This window comes from Lipophrys pholis (assembly GCF_963383615.2).
Source record: "Lipophrys pholis genome assembly, contig: SCAFFOLD_64, whole genome shotgun sequence".
NCBI lineage: Eukaryota > Metazoa > Chordata > Actinopteri > Blenniiformes > Blenniidae > Lipophrys > Lipophrys pholis.
The window spans coordinates 18,920-41,140 of record NW_028292185.1 but is presented as its reverse complement, the minus strand read 5'-3'; the positions used below and the strand labels follow the sequence as shown (position 1 = coordinate 41,140).

At 48.5% G+C, this 22,221-nt stretch overlaps 1 protein-coding gene across 4 annotated transcripts in view; it reads right to left on the bottom strand.

Moving 5' to 3' along the window:
• LOC308128111 (phosphatidylinositol-3-phosphate phosphatase MTMR1-like) overlaps window positions 1-19,187 on the bottom strand; it is a 31,692-nt gene extending 12,505 nt beyond the window's left edge. Inside the window, exons 1-10 of one of the 4 annotated variants that reach the window (XM_080493756.1) lie at window positions 18,950-19,187; window positions 18,087-18,174; window positions 17,886-17,909; window positions 13,660-13,683; window positions 7,483-7,570; window positions 6,365-6,459; window positions 6,171-6,278; window positions 3,771-3,869; window positions 3,209-3,292; window positions 1,570-1,719 (exon numbers count right to left, since the gene is read on the bottom strand). In XM_080493756.1, the coding sequence (XP_080349882.1) occupies window positions 1,570-1,719; window positions 3,209-3,292; window positions 3,771-3,869; window positions 6,171-6,278; window positions 6,365-6,459; window positions 7,483-7,570; window positions 13,660-13,683; window positions 17,886-17,909; window positions 18,087-18,174; window positions 18,950-19,038 (849 nt within the window). In that variant the 5' untranslated portion in view covers window positions 19,039-19,187. Of the gene's footprint in view, window positions 1-1,569; window positions 1,720-3,208; window positions 3,293-3,770; window positions 3,870-6,170; window positions 6,279-6,364; window positions 6,460-7,482; window positions 7,571-13,659; window positions 13,684-17,885; window positions 17,910-18,086; window positions 18,177-18,949 lie in introns of those variants that run through there. The other 3 variants (XM_080493757.1, XM_080493758.1, XM_080493759.1) reach the window with 3 other exon arrangements.
• Window positions 19,188-22,221: the final 3,034 nt, after the last annotated feature.

Genomic DNA, 22,221 nt, shown 5'->3' with positions numbered 1-22,221 from the left:
TACTAACTCCTTTAGGAAGCCTCCTAACACCTTTCCTAACTCCTTTAGGAAGTCTCCTAACACCTTTCCTAACTCCTTTAGGAAGTCTCCTAACACCTTTCCTAACTCCTTTAGGAAGCCTCCTAACACCTTTCCTTAACTCCTTTAGGAAGCCTCCTAACACCTTTCCTAACTTCTTTAGGAAGCCTCCTAACACCTTTCACTAACTCCTCTAGGAAGCCTCCTAACTCCTTTAGGAAGCCTCCTAACACCTTTCACTAACTCCTCTAGGAAGCCTCCTAACTCCTTTACTAACTCCTTTAGGAAGCCTCCTAACACCTTTCACCAACTCCTTTAGGAAGCCTCCTAACACCTTTCACTAACTCCTTTAGGAAGCCTCCTAACACCTTTCACTAACTCCTCTAGGAAGCCTCCTAACTCCTTTACTAACTCCTCTAGGAAGCCTCCTAACACCTTTCCTAACTCCTCTAGGAAGCCTCCTAACTCCTTTACTAACTCCTTTAGGAAGCCTCCTAACACCTTTACTAACTCCTCTAGGAAGCCTCCTAACACCTTTCCTAACTCCTCTAGGAAGCCTCCTAACTCCTTTACTAACTCCTTTAGGAAGCCTCCTAACACCTTTCACTAACTCCTCTAGGAAGCCTCCTAACACCTTTCACTAACTCCTTTAGGAAGCCTCCTAACACCTTTCCTAACTCCTTTAGGAAGCCTCCTAACACCTTTCCTAACTCCTTTAGGAAGCCTCCTAACACCTTTCCTAACTCCTTTAGGAAGCCTCCTAACACCTTTCCTAACTCCTTTAGGAAGCCTCCTAACACCTTTACTAACTCCTTTAGGAAGCCTCCTAACACCTTTCACTAACTCCTTTAGGAAGCCTCCTAACACCTTTCCTAACTCCTTTAGGAAGCCTCCTAACACCTTTCCTAACTCCTTTAGGAAGCCTCCTAACACCTTTCACTAACTCCTTTAGGAAGTCTCCTAACACCTTTCCTAACTCCTTTAGGAAGCCTCCTAACACCTTTACTAACTCCTTTAGGAAGCCTCCTAACACCTTTCACTAACTCCTTTAGGAAGCCTCCTAACACCTTTCCTAACTCCTTTAGGAAGCCTCCTAACACCTTTCCTAACTCCTTTAGGAAGCCTCCTATCACCTTTCACTAACTCCTTTAGGAAGCCTCCTGACACCTTTCCTAACTCCTTTAGGAAGCCTCCTAACACCTTTCCTAACTCCTTTAGGAAGCCTCCTAACACCTTTCCTAACTCCTTTAGGAAGCCTCCTGACACCTTTCCTAACTCCTTTAGGAAGCCTCCTAACACCTTTCCTAACTCCTTTAGGAAGCGTCCAGTAGGGGGGAGGAGCAGGAGTCTTACTCTGGGGTTTTGGTGTACTTGGTGAGCCACAGCGCCCCTAAAGGCCTGGCAGGTGTACTACATGGTGTGTTGAACATTGGAATGTTTTTGGAGAATGAGGAGCAGGAAGCTTCAGCTGGACGAAGCAGGACAGACATGAAGGCTTCTTATTTCCACTCGTCTGCAGGACGAGATGTGAGACGAGAGACACAGACTGACCGGGATGCGATGTCTCGCCCTGAACATGGACACTCGCTTCACATCGTCCTCGGCCATGTTGGAGGGAATCACCAGGACGCTGGGATACGAGTCACACAGCTCGTAGCTGCTGTTCATCCGGCTGATCGTCCAGCTCTCGTTAGGAAGGCCCTGGCAGGAAGAGGAGGAGTCACAGTCAGGAAGAGGAGGAGTCAGAGTCAGGAAGAGGAGGAGTCAGAGTCAGGAAGAGGAGGAGTCACAGGCAGGAAGAGGAGGAGTCACAGTCAGGAAGAGGAGGAGTCAGTCAGGAAGAGGAGGAGTCACAGTCAGGAAGAGGAGGAGTCAGATGGCAGGAAGAGGAGGAGTCACAGTCAGGAAGAGGAGGAGTCACAGTCAGGAAGAGGAGGAGTCACAGTCAGGAAGAGGAGGAGTCACAGTCAGGAAGAGGAGGAGTCACAGTCAGGAAGAGGAGGAGTCAGAGTCAGGAAGAGGAGGAGTCAGATGGCAGGAAGAGGAGGAGTCACAGGCAGGAAGAGGAGGAGTCACAGTCAGGAAGAGGAGGAGTCACAGGCAGGAAGAGGAGGAGTCACAGTCAGGAAGAGGAGGAGTCACAGTCAGGAAGAGGAGGGGTCAGTCAGGAAGAGGAGGAGTCACGGTCAGGAAGAGGAGGAGTCACAGTCAGGAAGAGGAGGAGTCACAGTCAGGAAGAGGAGGAGTCACAGGCAGGAAGAGGAGGAGTCACAGTCAGGAAGAGGAGGAGTCACAGTCAGGAAGAGGAGGGGTCACGGTCAGGAAGAGGAGGAGTCAGAGTCGGGAAGAGGAGGAGTCACAGTCAGGAAGAGGAGGAGTCAGAGTCGGGAAGAGGAGGAGTCACAGTCAGGAAGAGGAGGAGTCACAGTCAGGAAGAGGAGGAGTCAGATGGCAGGAAGAGGAGGAGTCACAGGCAGGAAGAGGAGGGGTCAGTCAGGAAGAGGAGGGGTCAGTCAGGAAGAGGAGGAGTCACAGTCAGGATGAGGAGGAGTCAGAGTCAGGATGAGGAGGAGTCAGAGTCAGGAAGAGGAGGAGTCAGAGTCAGGAAGAGGAGGAGTCAGCTGGCAGGAAGAGGAGGGGTCAGTCAGGAAGAGGAGGAGTCAGTCAGGAAGAGGAGGAGTCAGATGGCAGGAAGAGGAGGAGTCAGATGGCAGGATGAGGAGGAGTCACAGTCAGGAAGAGGAGGAGTCACAGGCAGGAAGAGGAGGAGTCAGATGGCAGGATGAGGAGGAGTCACAGTCAGGAAGAGGAGGAGTCACAGGCAGGAAGAGGAGGAGTCAGCTGGCAGGAAGAGGAGGAGTCAGATGGCAGGAAGAGGAGGAGTCAAAGTCAGGAAGAGGAGGAGTCAGTCAGGAAGAGGAGGAGTCAGTCAGGAAGAGGAGGAGTCAGATGGCAGGAAGAGGAGGAGTCACAGTCAGGAAGAGGAGGAGTCAGTCAGGAAGAGGAGGAGTCACAGTCAGGAAGAGGAGGAGTCAGTCAGGAAGAGGAGGAGTCACCGTCAGGAAGAGGAGGAGTCAGTCAGGAAGAGGAGGAGTCAGTCAGGAAGAGGAGGAGTCAGATGGCAGGAAGAGGAGGGGTCACAGTATGAAAGAGGAGGAGTCTGTACTCTGAGTGACTGTAATCTGATTACCTGTCGTCTGTACTCTGCTGCCGCGTCGAAAACCTTCCAGCCATCGACTGGAAACTTCTCCTGATACAAGAAGGCAAATAGAGCCTGCAAGAGGGGGAGGAGCCATTACCACACACACACACACACACACACACACACACACACACACACACACACACACACACACACACACACACACACACACACACACACACACACACACACACACAGACACAGACACAGACACAGACACAGACACACACACACAGACACACACACAGACACACACACAGACACACACACACACACACACACACACACACACACACAGACACAGACACACACACAGACACAGACACACACACAGACACAGACACACACACACACACACACACACACAGACACAGACACACACACAGACACAGACACAGACACAGACACACACACAGACACAGACACACACACACACACACACACACACAGACACAGACACACACACAGACACAGACACAGACACACACACACACACAGACACAGACACAGACACACACACAGACACAGACACACACACACACACACTGGCCTGGTGGTTGGACAGAGGGAAGGCCTGCTTGGACAGCAGCTGCACCACATCTGGTTGGTTGTCGTCCGTCTTGTAGGCGAACCTGGGACTCCTCATGTCCTGAAGCACAGGAGCAACAATCATCACCACAAACCTTCAGGAGGTTCTCTGCTGCAGGAGGTTCTCTGCTGCAGGAGGTTCTCTGCTGCAGGAGGTTCTCTGCTGCAGGAGGTTCTCTGCTGCAGGAGGTTCTCTGCTGCAGGAGGTTCTCTGCTGCAGGAGGTTCTCTGCTGCAGGAGGTTCTCTGCTGCAAACTGTCTGCAAACTCTCTTTCATCATCACACTTTGTATCTTCTCCTTTCAAGCACTTTGAACACTTTTAAAGCTCATCAGAGAAACTACAGCCCCTCTATAAACTTTCTATAGCCCCTCTATAAACCCTCTATAGCCCCTCTATAAACCTTCTATAGCCCCTCTATAAACTTTCTATAGCCCGTCTATAAACCCTCTACAGCCCCTCTATAAACTTTCTATAGCCCCTCTATAAACCCTCTATAGCCCCTCTATAAACCCTCTACAGCCCCTCTATAAACCTTCTATAGCCCCTCTATAAACCCTCTACAGTCCCTCTATAAACCCTCTACAGCCCCTCTATAAACCTTCTATAGCCCCTCTATAAACCCTCTACAGTCCCTCTATAAACTTTCTACAGCCCCTCTATAAACTTTCTATAGCCCCTCTATAAACCCTCTAAAGCCCCTCTATAAACTTTCTATAGCCCGTCTATAAACCCTCTACAGCCCCTCTATAAACGTTCTATAGCCCCTCTATAAACCCTCTACAGTCCCTCTATAAACCCTCTAAAGCCCCTCTATAAACTTTCTATAGCCCGTCTATAAACCCTCTACAGCCCCTCTATAAACTTTCTACAGTCCCTCTATAAACCCTCTACAGCCCCTCTATAAACCCTCTACAGTCCTCTATAAACTTTCTATAGCCCCTCTATAAACCCTCTAAAGCCCCTCTATAAACTTTCTATAGCCCGTCTATAAACCCTCTACAGCCCCTCTATAAACGTTCTATAGCCCCTCTATAAACCCTCTACAGTCCCTCTATAAACCCTCTACAGTCCTCTATAAACTTTCTATAGCCCCTCTATAAACCCTCTAAAGCCCCTCTATAAACTTTCTATAGCCCGTCTATAAACCCTCTACAGCCCCTCTATAAACGTTCTATAGCCCCTCTATAAACCCTCTACAGTCCCTCTATAAACCCTCTAAAGCCCCTCTATAAACTTTCTATAGCCCGTCTATAAACCCTCTACAGCCCCTCTATAAACGTTCTATAGCCCCTCTATAAACCCTCTACAGTCCCTCTATAAACTTTCTACAGCCCCTCTATAAACTTTCTATAGCCCCTCTATAAACGTTCTATAGCCCCTCTATAAACCCTCTACAGTCCCTCTATAAACCCTCTACAGCCCCTCTATAAACGTTCTATAGCCCCTCTATAAACCCTCTACAGTCCCTCTATAAACCCTCTAAAGCCCCTCTATAAACTTTCTATAGCCCGTCTATAAACCCTCTACAGCCCCTCTATAAACTTTCTATAGCCCCTCTATAAACCCTCTACAGTCCCTCTATAAACTTTCTACAGCCCCTCTATAAACTTTCTATAGCCCCTCTATAAACCCTCTATAGCCCCTCTACAGCCCCTCTATAAACCTTCTATAGCCCCTCTATAAACCCTCTACAGTCCCTCTATAAACCCTCTACAGCCCCTCTATAAACCCTCTACAGTCCTCTATAAACTTTCTATAGCCCCTCTATAAACCCTCTAAAGCCCCTCTATAAACTTTCTATAGCCCGTCTATAAACCCTCTACAGCCCCTCTATAAACGTTCTATAGCCCCTCTATAAACCCTCTACAGTCCCTCTATAAACCCTCTACAGTCCTCTATAAACTTTCTATAGCCCCTCTATAAACTTTCTATAGCCCGTCTATAAACCATCTACAGTCCCTCTATAAACCCTTTACAGTCCTTCTATAGACTTTCTATAGCCCCTCTATAAACCCTCTACAGTCCTCTATAAACCATCTACAGTCCCTCTATAAACCCTTTACAGTCCCTCTATAGACTTTCTATAGCCCCTCTATAAACCCTCTACAGCCCCTCTATAAACCATCTAAGTCCCTCTATAAACCCTTTACAGTCCCTCTATAGACTTTCTATAGCCCCTCTATAAACCCTCTACAGCCCCTCTATAAACCATCTACAGTCCCTCTATAAACCCTTTACAGTCCTTCTATAGACTTTCTATAGCCCCTCTATAAACCCTCTAAGTCCCTCTATAAACCCTTTACAGTCCCTCCATAGACTTTCTATAGCCCCTCTACAGCCCCTCTATAAACCCTCCATACCTTGCAGACCAGCTCCAGGCCCCTGGTACTCTGGCCCTGGTTGGGGACACTGATGGCCTCCAGCCGGCTGATGACTCCCAGGTTCACGTCCAGGACGAAGGGAGAGTCCTGCAGGAGGTCAGAGGTCAGCACACTGCAGTGTGTGTGTGTGTGTGTGTGTGTGTGTGTGTGTGTGTGTGTGTGTGTGTGTGTACCTTCTCCACACTGCTGAAGTACAGTTTGTAGTCGGTGACGGTCAGAGTTCCGTTAACCAGACCGCTGAAGGGACAGACGTACATCACATCCTTCACTGTAAACACAAGAACCTCCGTCACCTCCACTCTGGTGGTGTACACATCAGGAACCTCCGTCACCTCCACTCTGGTGGTGTACACATCAGGAACCTCCGTCACCTCCACCCTGGTGGTGTACTCATGAAGAACCTCCGTCCCCTCCACCCCGGTGGTGTACTCATAAAGAACCTCTGTTACCTCCACCCTGATGGTATACACATATGATCCTCCCGTATCTCCACCCTGGTGGTGTGCACATATAAACATCACGCTCCTCCACCCTGGTTTTGTACACATCAAGAACCTCCGTCACCTCCACATCAAGAACCTCTGTCACCTCCACTCTGGTGGTGTACTCATTAAGAACCTCCATCACCTCCACATCAAGAACCTCCGTCACCTCTACCCTGGTGGTGTACACATCAAGAACCTCTGTCACCTCCACCCTGGTTCTGTACACATTAAGAACCTCCACCAACTCCACATCAAGACCCTCTGTCACCTCCAACCTGGTTGTGTAAACATCAAGAACCTCCGTCACCTCCACCCTGGTGGTGGACACGTCAAATAGCTCTGTCACCTCCACTCTGGTGGTGTACTCATCAAGAACCTCCATCACCTCCACATCAAGAACCTCCGTCACCTCTACCCTGGTGGTGTACTCATCAAGAACCTCTGTTACCTCCACCCTGTTGGTATACACATATGATCCTCCTGCATCTCCACCCTGGTGGTGGACACATATAAACATCACGCACCTCCAACCTGGTTGTGTAAACATCAAGAACCTCCGTCACCTCCACATCAAGAATCTCTGTCACCTCCAAACTGGTGGTATACACATATGATCCTCGCGCATCTCCGCCCTGGTGGTATACACATCAAGAACCTCCATCACCTCCACCCTGGTGTGGACACATGTAAATGTTTCCTCTAGTATCCTCCACCCTGCAGATCTGAATCGTTACTAATCCCTGCAGATCCAACCTGGGGGGGAGTGGCCTCTCCTGGGGGGCGTGGCCTCTCCTGGGGGGGGTTACCTGTGGTCTGGACTGTCTCTCCTGGGAGTAGAGGAACCTGGTCCTGGAACATCTTCACCTGAGCTCCGAACCTCAGAGCTGGAGGGTTCTGTGGACAGGAGAGGGTCAGCAGCACCACAACTTCACCACTGACGCAAACCACAACCAGCTGGGGGCGCTACAGACCAGACAATGAATGAAGGAACGAAGGAACGAAGGAACGAAGGAACGAAGGAACGAAGGAACGAAAGCAGAAACATTGACTCTGTACACCAGCGGTCGGTTCCTCAGGTCCTGGAGGCTGCAGCCCTGCATGTTCTCCATTCTCCTTTAACACCTTCATGTTCTGACGGTTCTTCAGCACCTTCAGCACAAAGCCAGATAACGAGCCTCATTACAATCAGCCTGTTGGAGAACATGGAGAACATGGAGAACATGGAGAACATGGAGAACATGGAGAACATGGAGAACATGGAGCCTCCAGGACCTGAGGAAAGAATGAATCTGGTAGAAACAAAGGATGAAACAGACAAAAGACAGAGTGAAGTGATTTATGACTCGTGTTGTTTAAGGAGCAAAGAAAGAAAGAAAGAAAGAAAGAAAGAAAGAAAGAAAGAAAGAAAGAAAGAAAGAAAGAAAGAAAGAAAGAAAGAAAGAAAGAAAGAAAGAAAGAAAGAAAGAAAGAAAGAAAGAAAGAAAGAAAGAAAGAAAGAAAGAAAGAAAGAAGAAAGAAAGAACTTGCCAAAGAGGCTGACGGATGCTCAGAATCACTTTCATCCAGAGAGTCCTGCTGCAGAGGAAGAGGAGAGGAAGAGGGGAGGAAGAGGAGTGGAAGAGGGGAGGAAGAGGGGAGGAAGAGGAGTGGAAGAGGAGTGGAAGAGGAGTGGAAGAAGAGAGGAAGAAGAGAGGAAGAGGGAGAGGAAGAGGAGAGGAAGAGGGAGAGGGAGAGGAGTGGAAGAGGAGTGGAAGACGAGAGGAAGAGGGAGAGGAAGAAGAGAGGAAGAGGGAGAGGGAGAGGAAGAGGAGAGGAAGAGGGAGAGGGAGAGGGGAGGAAGAGGAGTGGAAGAGGAGTGGAAGAAGAGAGGAAGAAGAGAGGAAGAGGAGTGGAAGACAAGAGGAAGAGGGAGAGGAAGAAGAGAGGAAGAGGGAGAGGAAGAGGAGAGGAAGAGGGGAGGAAGAGGAGTGGAAGAGGAGTGGAAGAAGAGAGGAAGAAGAGAGGAAGAGGAGTGGAAGACGAGAGGAAGAGGGAGAGGAAGAAGAGAGGAAGAGGGAGAGGAAGAGGAGAGGAAGAGGGAGAGGGAGAGGAGAGGAAGAGGGAGAGGGAGAGGGAGAGGAGTGGAAGAGGAAGAGGAGAGGAAGAGGAGAGGAAGAGGAAGAGGAGAGGAAGAGGAGAGGAAGAGGAGTGGAAGAAGAGAGGAAGAGGAGTGGAAGAGGAGAGGAAGAAGAAGAAGAGAGGAAGAGGAGTGGAAGAGGAAGAGGGAGAGGAAGAGGAAGAGGAGAGGAAGAGGAGAGGAAGAAGAGAGGAAGAGCAGAGGAAGAGGAGAGGAAGAAGAGAGGAAGAAGAGAGGAAGAGGAGAGGAAGAGGAGAGGAAGAAGAGGAAGAAGAGAGGAAGAGGAGAGGAAGAGGAGAGGAAGAAGAGAGGAAGAGGAGAGGAAGAGGTTAAACAGACCAAGTTCACATTAAGTTCTTCAGGAACTGATGATGTAAGAACAAACAGGGTCAAAGGTCACGACTCTTCTTCTCTCTGAAGCTTCACAACTAGAAATGAACTCTTACTTTCATACTGAAGCAGTATGGGGGGTCTATACTGAAGCAGTATGGGGGGTCTGTACTGAAGTAGTACGGGGGGGTCTGTACTGAAGCAGTATGGGGGGTCTGTACTGAAGCAGTACGGGGGGTCTATACTGAAGCAGTATGGGGGGTCTATACTGAAGCAGTATGGGGTGTCTATACTGAAGTAGTATGGGGGGTCTATACTGAAGTAGTATGGGGGGTCTATACTGAAGCAGTATGGGGGGTCTGTACTGAAGTAGTACGGGGGGGTCTGTACTGAAGCAGTATGGGGGGTCTGTACTGAAGCAGTACGGGGGGTCTGTACTGAAGCAGTATGGGGGGTCTATACTGAAGTAGTATGGGGGGTCTATACTGAAGCAGTATGGGGGGGGTCTGTACTGAAGCAGTATGGGGTGTCTATACTGAAGCAGTATGGGGTGTCTATACTGAAGTAGTATGGGGGGTCTGTACTGAAGCAGTACGGGGGGGGTCTGTACTGAAGCAGTACGGGGGTGTCTATACTGAAGTAGTATGGGTGTCTATACTGAAGCAGTATGGGGGGTCTATACTGAAGCAGTATGGGGGGGGTCTGTACTGAAGCAGTATGGGGGGTCTGTACTGAAGCAGTATGGGGGGTCTGTACTGAAGCAGTATGGGGGTCTGTACTGAAGCAGTATGGGGGGTCTATACTGAAGCAGTACGGGGGGTCTGTACTGAAGCAGTATGGGGGTCTGTACTGAAGCAGTATGGGGGGTCTATACTGAAGCAGTACGGGGGGTCTGTACTGAAGCAGTACGGGGGTCTGTACTGAAGCAGTATGGGGGGGTCTGTACTGAAGCAGTATGGGGGGGTCTGTACTGAAGCAGTATGGGGGGTCTATACTGAAGCAGTACGGGGGGTCTGTACTGAAGCAGTATGGGGGGTCTATACTGAAGCAGTACGGGGGGTCTGTACTGAAGCAGTACGGGGGGTCTGTACTGAAGCAGTATGGGGGGGGTCTGTACTGAAGCAGTACGGGGGGGTCTGTACTGAAGCAGTACGGGGGGGTCTGTACTGAAGCAGTATGGGGGGGTCTGTACTGAAGCAGTATGGGGGGTCTATACTGAAGTAGTATGGGGGGTCTGTACTGAAGCAGTATGGGGGGGTCTGTACTGAAGCAGTATGGGGGTGTCTATACTGAAGCAGTATGGGGGGTCTGTACTGAAGCAGTATGGGGGGTCTGTACTGAAGCAGTATGGAGGGTCTGTACTGAAGCAGTATGGGGGGTCTGTACTAAAGCAGTATGGGGGGTCTGTACTGAAGCAGTATGGGGGGTCTATACTGAAGCAGTATGGAGGGTCTGTACTGAAGCAGTATGGGGGGTCTGTACTGAAGCAGTATGGAGGGTCTGTACTGAAGCAGTATGGGGGGTCTGTACTGAAGCAGTATGGGGGTCTGTACTGAAGCAGTATGGGGGGTCTGGGCTGAAGAATTATGGAGGGCTAGCATATTCACAGAGTACTGACGCTGTAGAGGAGCATTCACACTGTAGAAGAGCATTCACAATGTAGAAGAGCATTCACAGTGTAGTGGAGTACTGACGCTGTAGAGGAGCATTCACACTGTAGAGGAGCATTCACACTGTAGAGGAGCATTCACACTGTAGTGGAGTACTGACACTGTAGAGGAGCATTCACACTGTAGAGGAGCATTCACACTGTAGAGGAGCATTCACACTGTAGTGGAGTACTGACACTGTAGAGGAGCATTCACACTGTAGAGTAAACAATGGGGTCAATATGTCTCTATATCTTTTGCCTCAGAGTTTCATGGACAGAAACAAAACAATATCTTGGACTTTTCATACAAACAAACTGATTTACACCCCTAACCCATTCACACCTAACCCATTCACCCCTAACCCATTCACCCCTAACCCATTCACACATTCACCCCTAACCCATTCACCCCTAACCCATTCACACCTAACCCATTCACCCATTCACCCCTAACCCATTCACACCTAACCCATTCACCCCTAACCCATTCACCCCTAACCCATTCACCCCTAACCCATTCACCCCTAACCCATTCACCCCTAACCCATTCACCCCTAACCCATTCACCCCTAACCCATTCACACCTAACCCATTCACACATTCACCCCTAACCCATTCACCCCTAACCCATTCACCCCTAACCCATTCACCCCTAACCCATTCACACCTAACCCATTCACACATTCACCCCTAACCCATTCACCCCTAACCCATTCACCCCTAACCCATTCACACATTCACCCCTAACCCATTCACCCCTAACCCATTCACCCCTAACCCATTCACCCATTCACACCTAACCCATTCACCCATTCACACCTAACCCATTCACCCATTCACCCCTAACCCATTCACCCATTCACACCTAACCCATTCACCCATTCACACCTAACCCATTCACCCCTAACCCATTCACACCTAACCCATTCACCCCTAACCCATTCACCCATTCACACCTAACCCATTCACCCATTCACACCTAACCCATTCACACCTAACCCATTCACACCTAACCCATTCACACCTAACCCATTCACCCATTCACCCCTAACCCATTCACCCCTAACCCATTCACACCTAACCCATTCACACATTCACCCCTAACCCATTCACCCCTAACCCATTCACCCCTAACCCATTCACACCTAACCCATTCACCCATTCACACCTAACCCATTCACCCATTCACACCTAACCCATTCACCCCTAACCCATTCACACATTCACACCTAACCCATTCACACCTAACCCATTCACCCATTCACACCTAACCCATTCACCCATTCACACCTAACCCATTCACCCATTCACCCCTAACCCATTCACCCATTCACACCTAACCCATTCACCCATTCACACCTAACCCATTCACCCCTAACCCATTCACACCTAACCCATTCACCCCTAACCCATTCACCCATTCACACCTAACCCATTCACCCATTCACACCTAACCCATTCACACCTAACCCATTCACCCATTCACACCTAACCCATTCACACCTAACCCATTCACCCATTCACCCCTAACCCATTCACCCCTAACCCATTCACCCCTAACCCATTCACACATTCACCCCTAACCCATTCACCCCTAACCCATTCACACCTAACCCATTCACCCCTAACCCATTCACCCCTAACCCATTCACACATTCACCCCTAACCCATTCACCCCTAACCCATTCACACATTCACCCCTAACCCATTCACACCTAACCCATTCACCCATTCACACCTAACCCATTCACCCATTCACCCCTAACCCATTCACCCCTAACCCATTCACCCCTAACCCATTCACCCCTAACCCATTCACACATTCACACCTAACCCATTCACACCTAACCCATTCACACATTCACACCTAACCCATTCACCCATTCACACCTAACCCATTCACCCCTAACCCATTCACCCCTAACCCATTCACCCCTAACCCAGTCACCCCTAACCCATTCACCCATTCACACCTAACCCATTCACCCCTAACCCATTCACACATTCACACCTAACCCATTCACCCATTCACACCTAACCCATTCACACATTCACCCCTAACCCATTCACCCCTAACCCATTCACCCCTAACCCATTCACCCATTCACACCTAACCCATTCACCCCTAACCCATTCACACATTCACACCTAACCCATTCACACCTAACCCATTCACACATTCACACCTAACCCATTCACCCATTCACCCCTAACCCATTCACCCCTAACCCATTCACCCCTAACCCATTCACACCTAACCCATTCACACATTCACCCCTAACCCATTCACCCCTAACCCATTCACCCCTAACCCATTCACCCATTCACACCTAACCCATTCACCCATTCACACCTAACCCATTCACCCATTCACCCCTAACCCATTCACCCATTCACACCTAACCCATTCACCCCTAACCCATTCACCCCTAACCCATTCACCCATTCACACCTAACCCATTCACCCATTCACACCTAACCCATTCACACCTAACCCATTCACCCATTCACACCTAACCCATTCACACCTAACCCATTCACCCATTCACCCCTAACCCATTCACCCCTAACCCATTCACCCCTAACCCATTCACACATTCACCCCTAACCCATTCACCCCTAACCCATTCACCCCTAACCCATTCACCCCTAACCCATTCACACATTCACCCCTAACCCATTCACCCCTAACCCATTCACACCTAACCCATTCACCCCTAACCCATTCACCCCTAACCCATTCACCCCTAACCCATTCACCCCTAACCCATTCACCCCTAACCCATTCACCCCTAACCCATTCACCCCTAACCCATTCACACATTAATTGATCTGAGACGTGCAGAAGAAAAGTCAGAAATCAGAATCTGGTTTGATCAGTCTTACCCTGGGAGCTGTCCTCTGGGACACCTGGAGGTCACACACACACACACACACACACACACACACACACACACACACACACACACACACACACACACACACACACACACACACACACACACACACACACACACACACACACACACACGTTATTTTGAAGATGAGTCACAAGAATCACAAACAGACGAAGAGCGACTCGAACACTCAGTTAAAATAGAGAAATCAAATCCAAGCTGAGCAACATAGAGCTACATAGAGCTACATAGAGCTACATAGAGCTAGAGATACATAGAGCTACATAGAGCTACATAGAGATAGAGATACAGAGAGCTACATAGAGATAGAGATACAGAGAGCTACATAGAGCTACATAGAGATACAGAGAGCTACATAGAGCTACATAGAGATAGAGAGAGCTACATAGAGCTACATAGAGATAGAGATACAGAGAGCTACATAGAGATAGAGATACAGAGAGCTACATAGAGCTACATAGAGATACAGAGAGCTACATAGAGCTACATAGAGATAGAGAGAGCTACATAGAGCTACATAGAGATAGAGATACAGAGAGCTACATAGAGATAGAGATACAGAGAGCTACATAGAGCTACATAGAGATAGAGAGAGCTACATAGAGCTACATAGAGATAGAGATACAGAGAGCTACATAGAGCTACATAGAGATAGAGATAGAGAGAGCTACATAGAGCTACATAGAGATAGAGATACAGAGAGCTACATAGAGATAGAGATACAGAGAGCTACATAGAGCTACATAGAGATAGAGATACAGAGAGCTACATAGAGATAGAGATACAGAGAGCTACATAGAGCTACATAGAGATAGAGATACAGAGAGCTACATAGAGCTACATAGAGATAGAGATACAGAGAGCTACATAGAGATAGAGATACAGAGAGCTACATAGAGCTACATAGAGATAGAGATAAAGAGAGCTACATAGAGATAGAGATACGGAGAGCTACATAGAGCTACAGAGAGATAGAGATACAGAGAGCTACATAGAGCTACAGAGAGATAGAGATACAGAGAGCTACATAGAGCTACATAAAGCTACATAGAGATACAGAGAGCTACACAGAGATAGGTACACAGAGCTACATAGAGCTACAGAGAGCTACATAGAGAAACATAGGGCTACATAGAGCTAGAGATATAAAGAGCTACATAGAGATAGAGATACAGAGAGCTACATAGAGATAGAGATAGCTACACAGAGATAGAGCTACATAGAGATAGAGCTACATAGAGCTAGAGATATATAGAGCTACATAGAGATAGAGATACAGAGAGATACATAGAGCTACAGAGAGATACATAGAGATACAGAGAGCTACATAGAGATAGAGCTACATAGAGCTACAGAGAGATACTTAGAGGAACATAGAGCTAGATATATAGAGCTACAGAGATATATATAGAGAAACATAGAGCTACATAGAGCTAGAGCTACAGAGAGCTACATAGAGCTAGAGCTACATAGAGCTACATAGAGATACATAGAGCTATATAGAGCTAAATAGAGATACAAAGAGCACCATAGAGATAGAGCTACACAGAGCTACATAGAGCCACATAGATATAGAGATACATAGAGCTACATAGAGATACAGAGAGCTACATAGAGATACATAGAGCTACATAGAGACAGAGATACAGAGAGCTGCAGAGAGATACATAGAGCTACAGAGAGATACATAGAGAAACATAGAGCTAGAGATACAGAGAGCTACATAGAGATAGAGATACAGAGAGCTACGTAGAGACACATAGAGCTACATAGAGATACAGAGAGCTAGAGAGCTACAGAGAGATACATAGAGCTAAAGAGCTACATTGAGCAACAGAGCTACATAGAGCTACAGAGTTAAAGAGCTACATAGAGCTACAGACCTACAGAGCTACACAGAGCTAAAGAGCTACATCAAGCAACAGAGCTACATAGAGATACATAGAGCTACAGAGTTAAAGAGCTACATAGAGATACAGAGAGCTACATAGAGCTACAAAGAGCTACATAGAGATACAGAGAGCTAAATAGCTACATCGAGCAACAGAGCTACAGAGTTAAAGAGCTACATAGAGCTACAGACCTACAAAGAGCTACAGACCTACAGAGTTAAAGAGCTACATAGAGCTACAGAGCTACATAGAGCTAAAGAGCTACATCAAGCAACAGAGCTGCTTAGAGCTACATAGAACTACAGAGTTAAAGAGCTACAGACCTACACCTAGCAACAGAGCTACATAGAGCTACATAGAGCTACAGAGTTAAAGAGCTACAGACCTAGAGGTAAAGAGCTACAGAGTTACATAGAGCTACAGAGTTAAAGAGCTACAGACCTAGAGTTAAAGAGCTACAGAGTTACACAGAGCTACAGAGTTAAAGAGCGACAGACCTAGAGCTAAAGAGCTACAGAGTTACATAGAGCGATAGAGTTAAAGAGCGACAAAGAGCTACAGAGCTAAAGAGAGCTTTACAGAGCCACAGGGAGCTACAGAGCTTCCCCCTACATCACTTCCTCCTCCATCACTTCCGTCTACATCACTTCCTCTTACGTCACTTCCTCCTACATCACTTCATCCTGCATTACTTCCACCTACGTCACTTCCTCCTAAATCACTTTGACCTACATCACTTCCACCTACATCACTTCCACCTACATCACTTCCTCCTACATCACTTCCACCTACATCACTTCCACCTACGTCACTTCCTCCGGCATCACTTCCTCCGGCATCATTTCCTCCTACATCACTTCCTCCGGCATCACTTCCTCCTACATCACTTCCACCTACGTCACTTCCTCCGGCATCACTTCCTCCTACATCACTTCCTCCGGCATCATTTCCTCCTACATCACTTCCTCCTACATCACCTCCTCCTACATCACTTCCACCTACGTCACTTCCTCCGGCATCACCTCCTCCGGCATCACTTCCTCCTACATCACCTCCTCCGGCATCACTTCCTCCTACATCACTTCCACCTACGTCACTTCCTCCGGCATCACTTCCACCTACATCACCTCCTCCGGCATCACTTCCTCCTACATCACTTCCTCCTACATCACCTCCTCCGGCATCACTTCATCCTACATCACCTCCTCCGGCATCACTTCCACCTACATCACTTCCTCCTACATCACCTCCTCCGGCATCACTTCCTCCTACATCACCTCCTCCGGCATCACTTCATCCTACATCACCTCCTCCGGCATCACTTCCTCCTACATCACTTCCTCCTACATCACCTCCTCCGGCATCACTTCCTCCGGCATCACTTCCTCCTACATCACCTCCTCCGGCATCACTTCCTCCTACATCACTTCCTCCTACATCACCTCCTCCGGCATCACTTCCTCCTACATCACTTCCTCCTACATCACCTCCTCTGGCATCACTTCCTCCGGCATCACTTCCTCCTACATCACCTCCTCCGGCATCACTTCCTCCTACATCACTTCCTCCTACATCACCTCCTCCGGCATCACTTCCTCCTACATCACTTCCTCCTACATCACCTCCTCCGGCATCACTTCCTCCTACATCACTTCCTCCTACATCACCTCCTCCGGCATCACTTCCACCTACATCACTTCCTCCTACATCACCTCCTCCGGCATCACTTCCTCCTACATCACTTCCTCCTACATCACCTCCTCTGGCATCACTTCCTCCGGCATCACTTCCTCCTACATCACCTCCTCCGGCATCACTTCCTCCTACATCACCTCCTCCGGCATCACTTCCTCCTACATCACTTCCTCCTACATCACCTCCTCCGGCATCACTTCCACCTACATCACTTCCACCTACATCACTTCCTCCTACATCACCTCCTCCGGCATCACTTCCTCCTACATCACTTCCTCCGGCATCACTTCCTCCTACATCACCTCCTCCGGCATCACTTCCTCCTACATCACCTCCTCCGGCATCACTTCCACCTACATCACTTCCACCTACATCACTTCCACCTACATCACCTCCTCCGGCATCACTTCCTCCTACATCACTTCCTCCGGCATCACTTCCTCCTACATCACTTCCACCTACATCACTTCCTCCTGCTTCACACACACACACACACACACACACACACACACACACACACACACACACACACACACACACACACACACACACACACACACACACACACACACACACACACACACACTACTGTATCAGTTGGTCTTACCATGAAGTCAGGTCGTCTTCCAGCCTATCACATGATTAGAGACACTGTTAGTTAGTGTGTGTGTGTGTGTGTGTGTGTGTGTGTGTGTGTGTGTGTGTGTGTGTGTGTGTGTGTGTGTGTGTGTGTGTGTGTGTGTGTGTGTGTGTGTGTGTGTGTGTGTGTGTGTGAGTGTGTGTGTGTGTGTGTGTGAGTGTGTGTCACCTTGCTGTCAGGCCCGGAGGAGGAGATCTGACTGGAGATGGTGGCGGCGATCAGCTGTTTGCACCATTCAACATGAGAACCTGAAGGACTGAACACCAAGTGAATGAAAAACTGTCTCCTTTCATCCATCCATCATCCATCCATCATCCATCCATCCATCATCCATCCATCATCCATCCATCATCCATCCATCATCCATCCATCACCCATCCATCATCCATCAATCCATCATCCATCATCCATCCATCATCCATCACCCATCATCCATCCATCATCCATCCATCCATCATCCATCCATCATCCATCACCCATCATCCATCCATCACCCATCCATCATCCATCAATCCATCATCCATCATCCATCCATCATCCATCACCCATCATCCATCCATCATCCATCCATCCATCATCCATCCATCATCCATCACCCATCATCCATCCATCAATCCATCATCCATCATCCATCCATCATCCATCACCCATCATCCATCCATCATCCATCCATCCATCATCCATCCATCATCCATCACCCATCATCCATCCATCATCCATCCATCATCCATCCATCCATCCATCATCCATCCATCCATCCATCATCCATCCATCCATCCATCCATCCATCCATCCATCATCCATCCATCCATCACCCATCCATCAATTTCACATGTAGCAAGGCTGTGTGTCAATCAGACCAGAGTGCACGCGTGCGCGCGCACACACACACACACACACACACACACACACACACACACACACACACACACACACACACACACACACACACACACACACACACACACACACACACACACCCCGCGATGTGTCGGTAGAATATAATATGGATGCAGTAACGGAGGACCGACCTATCCAGTGGCTCCGCGGCCCCCGGTGCTCCGGTAGCGGGGATCCAGGGCTTCCTGCCGGGCCCCGCTCCTCCGGTCTGCCGCTCCATCCGCCCGCTGCTGCTGAGCTCCGGTGGGTCAGACACGATCCGGTCCGTCCGGTACCGAGAGGGGAGGGTCGAGCTGAGTGTGTGTTCAGGAGTGTGTGTTCAGCGGATGTTGTGGTTTCATCTTCTGTTCCTCTTCCTGAAGCATCTCTGACGCAGGCCCCGCCCCCTCCCTGTAGCTCCGCCCACCAGCCGCACAAAACGAGGAAACACTAATGACGTCAGACAAACGCTCAGCAGATGCGAGGTAGGTCCGGATTGTCCCTCCTACCACCTTATCTATGGGCTTCACCTTACCCCTGGATGACGTCACAGGGTTAAGCAAAGGAGTTAGGAGGCTTCCTAAAGGAGTTAGTAAAGGTGTTAGGAGGCTTCCTAAAGGAGTTAGGAAAGGTGTTAGGAGGCTTCCTAAAGGAGTTAGTGAAAGGAGTTAGGAGGCTTCCTAAAGGAGTTAGGAAAGGTGTTAGGAGGCTTCCTAAAGGAGTTAGGAAAGGTGTTAGGAGGCTTCCTAAAGGTGTTAGGAGGCTTCCTAGAGGAGTTAGTGAAAGGAGGTAGGAGGCTTCCTAAAGGAGTTAGGAAAGGTGTTAGGAGGCTTCCTAAAGGAGTTAGGAAAGGTGTTAGGAGGCTTCCTAAAGGAGTTAGTGAAAGGTGTTAGGAGGCTTCCTAAAGGAGTTAGGAAAGGTGTTAGGAGGCTTCCTAAAGGAGTTAGTGAAAGGAGTTAGGAGGCTTCCTAAAGGAGTTAGTAAAGGTGTTAGGAGGCTTCCTAAAGGAGTTAGTAAAGGTGTTAGGAGGCTTCCTAAAGGAGTTAGGAAAGGTGTTAGGAGACTTCCTAAAGGAGTTAGTGAAAGGAGGTAGGAGGCTTCCTAGAGGAGTTAAGGAGGCTTCCTAAAGGAGTTAGGAAAGGTGTTAGGAGACTTCCTAAAGGAGTTAGTGAAAGGAGGTAGGAGGCTTCCTAGAGGAGTTAAGGAGGCTTCCTAAAGGAGTTAGTGAAAGGAGGTAGGAGGCTTCCTAGAAGAGTTAAGGAGGCTTCCTAAAGGAGTTAGGAAAGGTGTTAGGAGACTTCCTAAAGGAGTTAGTGAAAGGAGGTAGGAGGCTTCCTAGAGGAGTTAAGGAGGCTTCCTAAAGGAGTTAGTGAAAGGAGGTAGGAGGCTTCCTAGAAGAGTTAAGGAGGCTTCCTAAAGGAGTTAGGAAAGGTGTTAGGAGACTTCCTAAAGGAGTTAGTGAAAGGAGGTAGGAGGCTTCCTAGAGGAGTTAGGAAAGGTGTTAGGAGGCTTCCTAAAGGAGTTAAGGAGGCTTCCTAAAGGAGTTAGGAAAGGTGTTAGGAGACTTCCTAAAGGAGTTAGTGAAAGGAGGTAGGAGGCTTCCTAGAGGAGTTAAGGAGGCTTCCTAAAGGAGTTAGGAAAGGTGTTAGGAGACTTCCTAAAGGAGTTAGTGAAAGGAGGTAGGAGGCTTCCTAGAGGAGTTAAGGAGGCTTCCTAAAGGAGTTAGGAAAGGTGTTAGGAGGCTTCCTAAAGGAGTTAGTAAAAGGAGGTAGGAGGCTTCCTAGAGGAGTTAAGGAGGCTTCCTAAAGGAGTTAGGAAAGGTGTTAGGAGGCTTCCTAAAGGAGTTAGGAAAGGTGTTAGGAGGCTTCCTAAAGGAGTTAGGAAAGGTGTTAGGAGGCTTCCTAAAGGAGTTAGTGAAAGGTTTTAGGAGGCTTCCTAAAGGAGTTAGGAAAGGTGTTAGGAGGCTTCCTAAAGGAGTTAGTGAAAGGAGGTAGGAGGCTTCCTAGAGGAGTTAGGAAAGGTGTTAGGAGGCTTCCTAAAGGAGTTAGTGAAAGGAGGTAGGAGGCTTCCTAGAGGAGTTAGGAAAGGTGTTAGGAGGCTTCCTAAAGGAGTTAGTGAAAGGAGGTAGGAGGCTTCCTAGAGGAGTTAGGAAAGGTGTTAGGAGGCTTCCTAAAGGAGTTAGTGAAAGGAGGTAGGAGGCTTCCTAGAGGAGTTAGGAAAGGTGTTAGGAGGCTTCCTAAAGGAGTTAGTGAAAGGTGTTAGGAGGCTTCCTAAAGGAGTTAGTAAAGGTGTTAGGAGGCTTCCTAAAGGAGTTATTGAAAGGAGTTAGGAGGCTTCCTAAAGGAGTTAAGGAAAAGTGTTAGGAGGCTTCCTAAAGGAGTTAGGAAAGGTGTTAGGAGGCTTCCTAAAGGAGTTAGTAAAGGTGTTAGGAGGCTTCCTAAAGGAGTTAGTGAAAGGTGTTAGGAGGCTTCCTAAAGGAGTTAGTGAAAGGTGTTAGGAGGCTTCCTAAAGGAGTTAGGAAAGGTGTTAGGAGGCTTCCTAGAGGAGTTATTAAAGGAGTTAGGAGGCTTCCTAAAGGAGTTAAGGAAAGGTGTTAGGAGGCTTCCTAAAGGAGTTAGTGAAAGGAGTTAGGAGGCTTCCTAAAGGAGTTAAGGAAAGGTGTTAGGAGGCTTCCTAAAGGAGTTAAGGAGGCTTCCTAAAGGAGTTAAGGAAAGGTGTTAGGAGACTTCCTAAAGGAGTTAAGGAAAGGTGTTAGGAGGCTTCCTAAAGGAGTTAGTGAAATATGTTAGGAGGCTTCCTAAAGGAGTTAGTGAAAGGAGTTAGGAGGCTTCCTAAAGGAGTTAAGGAAAGGTGTTAGGAGACTAACCCTAGCCCTGTCTGGACTGACTGGACGTTACAGGACCTGGTCCTGTCTAGACTGACTGGATGTTACAGGACCTGGTCCTGTCTAGACTGACTGGACATTACAGGACCTGGTCCTGTCTAGACTTACTGGATGTTACAGGACCTGTTCCTGTCTAGACTGACCGGACGTTACAGTGCCTGGTCCTGTCTAGACTTACTGGATGTTACAGGACCTGGTCCTGTCTAGACTGGATGTTACAGGACCTGGTTCTGTCTAGACTGACTGGATGTTACAGGACCTGGTTCTGTCTAGACTGACTGGACGTTACAGGACCTGGTCCTGTCTAGACTTACTGGATGTTACAGGACCTGGTCCTGTCTAGACTGACTGGACATTACAGGACCTGGTCCTGTCTAGACTGACTGGACGTTACAGGACCTGGTCCTGTCTAGACTGACTGGACATTACAGGACCTGGTCCTGTCTAGACTTACTGGATGTTACAGGACCTGGTCCTGTCTAGATTGACTGGATGTTACAGGACTTGGTCCTGTCTAGACTGGACATTACAGGACCTGGT